Source organism: Mytilus galloprovincialis, chromosome 1 (assembly GCF_965363235.1).
Source record: "Mytilus galloprovincialis chromosome 1, xbMytGall1.hap1.1, whole genome shotgun sequence".
Taxonomy (NCBI): Eukaryota; Metazoa; Mollusca; class Bivalvia; order Mytilida; family Mytilidae; genus Mytilus; species Mytilus galloprovincialis.
The window spans coordinates 59,899,300-59,902,534 of NC_134838.1; the positions used below are offsets into that span (position 1 = coordinate 59,899,300).

Sequence of the window (3,235 nt, forward strand, 5' to 3'; positions counted from 1 at the left end):
CATACTCATATATTTGCATCAAAACCAAACACGGCCTTGCATGGTGAAAAATAAAATCACAAAAGTACTGCACTCCGAAGAAAATTCAAAACAGAAAGTCCATAATCAAATGGCAAAATCATAAGCTCAAACACATGCAACGAATGGATAACAACTGTCATATTCCTGGCTTGGTGAATGAATGACTAATAAATTAGCATTCTATCTGAATGGAAACATTTAACTGGTGTCTCGTTTTTAGAGAGTGTCAAACTCTCTACACATTAGGAATTATTTGACCGTACCGTTGAGGGCATGTGGGAAGGCTGCATTCCCCCTATCTGACTTAGTACATATTTTCAAGCGGCAATCAGAATTCCTGTCCTGTATCAGAGCCAATCTATTGCAGAACTTAACTATTTGATTTGATTTGATACAGTTGAGTGTTTCAGTTTTAGTGAGATTGCCTTATTAAAACGACAAATTCTGTTAAAGTTGTTGACTAATACCATTTTCATTCCCCCCCTTAATGTTCCCTTCAGTAAAAATACTATGTCAAATTCACCTTATACGGCATGAACTTGTAATGGAGGGATAAACATTTAATGCATTTTATGCCAAAATATAGCATGTCCAAATATTATTCATTGTATATTTTTCGTACATTTTTATATTATATTTTTCCTAAAACATACCGTTCACATAAAAAAAAACCATCTAGAAATATTCTTTTCCATAAACGGTTTCTATTAAATTAATATTCACAAGGAGGTAAAGTAGTTATCAAAGGTACCAGGCTTATAATACGCCAGACGCGCGTTTTGTCTTCATAAGACTCATCAGTGACGCTCAGATCAAAATATTTAAAAAGCCGAAACAAGTACTATGTTCAACGGAAAAAATCCAAAAGAAAGACAGCAATAGAAAATTGTGCATATATCATTCCGCAACAGACAGGGTCTAAAAGCTTTGCTTTCAATCTCTGAACAATGTTCTCTCCACTGGTGTGTAATAACGTTTTGAATTATAATGTATTGGTTCAAGGTAATTAAAAAAAAGTTATTCTAATTAAATCAAAAATAAGCATTAAGATCAATGACGAAAATTAAAGATTCATATAACAGATATTTTTATTTTAAGTTTTATTCAAAAGTGTAATTAACTATTAATTGTCGGCAAGGATCATCATGGAGACGCAGGCAACAAAAAGTAACATAAATATCAATAACATTGATAAAATGAGCCCGCTATTTGCTGATAAACAATAACAAAATTTTATCATACGACAAAATCTTTATTTAGTTGCATGTATGAGATATCCAGAAAACATACTGTACCAATAGCCATTGGCTGTATGAATGTATCCGTGATCACTTCCGCCACATTTCACGTAAACTCTGTCGCCCTTTTTAAGGTTCAAAACAATATTAGCCGTTCCTTCATTATAACCAATACCAGGATATACACCTACCAAACGGTTTCCATTATGCCAGAGAAAAACCCGTAATTTCTTCCCATTGCTGGACATTACCGTGAAGGAGAACTGATACACGCCTTTAAAAGGGGCCTTAAATATTCCAGTATTCTGGTCGTAATCCTTTCCATTGTTTGTCCAAACTTTGTCGAACTGCAAAATTTCGGTGGCACCAAGAACTTTTGCATTCGTCATTGATGCACTAAAAGCAGGAATTTCTTTTGGTTTTTGATGGCTACAATTATCTGCAACAAAAATATCTCGATGAGAAAACAGGCAAACGATTCGCAGGTTTTTACACAATTCAATTTGTTTTGTACTATTTTTAGTATCCGTCACGAAGGGTATAAGATACAGTTATTGCACGAATTATTAAGGCAATGATTTCTCGATTTTAAATTATTCAATATAATACAACGGTTGAATTTCCTTCTGTCAAATTTAAATTTCCTATATTCACCTGATCTGTTTAGAATTTTCAACTTTGACAAAAAGCTATCTTGATTTGATGCATTCCACAACACAACCTTTTTCATTTCAGTGACACTCGCGGACATATAACCGATGGTTGCTTTAACATTACCGTGAATGATGTTATTCATACTTCACACAATTTTGTTATTTACATTCTTGATTCGACAAAATAGAAGTTAACTTGCTTTAAACTGTTCCTTTACAAAACAAATTTCATTATCATCATTTATACCACTCCGTTATTTTACGGATGGTTGTTTAACAATATTATCTACAACACTTATGCATGGCCATATTACTACAAATTGTTGTTAACCGTGTTTTTAATTGGACAAAAAAGTTAATTGATGTAAATTGCGTCGAGTTAAACTGAGATAATACATATTTTTTTATTTATTTATTTTTTAGATTAGGTCGGTTTTTCAATAATGATTGGTCATTAAAACAGCCTTTTTGTCATCCTACTCCGCATTGCACAAATGTGTAATTTTAAAGTTTTGCAAAATTAAAATTCCATTTTCTTTAATCTGTCGACAAAAAGTAAATTATATTTAAATTCCAATTTCTTTAAATCTGTCGACAAAAAGTACTTACCAGATCCTGTAGATTTGAACAGCTTTTCTAAAATATTCTCAACCATTGAACACTCTGGAATAAATATTAAAGTGAACGTCGATACAAAAGACAAATTCCAATGTTATTTTTATGTAACACTTTATTTATTTAGGTATAGTTGAGGGTTTCAGTTCGATTGAGCAAGCAACGCTGAACCGACAAATTGAAACATATCAATATCAAGGTTGTTGACTTTTTTTACCTATGTGTCTGGTTTTTGTTGTTGTTCATGCATCGTTGTCAATATAATGGAATTTGATGCAACTGTCATACATATTAGAGGTGTAGCTAGCTATAAAACTATTTTCTACATCAGAAAATGCCTGTCACAAGTCAGGAAGATGACAGTTGTTATCCATTCGTTGAATGTGTTTGAGCTCAGTATTTTTGTGATTTTACTTCTGACATAATAAAAAGTATGCATGGTTTCTATAGGTTCGTTTAAACCAATGATATTCATAGAAGTTTATATAAGGTAAGCGATATCAATTATGATCTTATTGCTTTGTATACACTTTGTCAACAGAATTTGCAAACGAAATAAAAAGATACCATGCATCAAGTTAAAGTTGAAATTTAAATTATACTTACTGAAAGTACAGCCACCATCAACCAAGATCACATGACAAACTGCAACAAGTAGTAAAAGAGTTGATGTAAACTTCATGATGCACTGCTAATACTTACACTCGA

The 3,235-nt window shown here is 32.2% G+C and overlaps 1 protein-coding gene across 1 annotated transcript; it reads right to left on the reverse strand.

Moving 5' to 3' along the window:
• Positions 1–1,252: 1,252 nt before the first annotated feature.
• On the reverse strand, positions 1,253–3,235 carry LOC143083353 (complement C1q-like protein 2). The gene is made up of 3 exons (XM_076259637.1): positions 3,134–3,235; positions 2,522–2,575; positions 1,253–1,698 (listed from the first exon to the last, which is right to left on the reverse strand). Exons 1-3 carry the CDS (start codon positions 3,207–3,209, stop codon positions 1,274–1,276), a joined length of 555 nt encoding a protein of 184 aa, XP_076115752.1. The 5' UTR covers positions 3,210–3,235; the 3' UTR covers positions 1,253–1,273.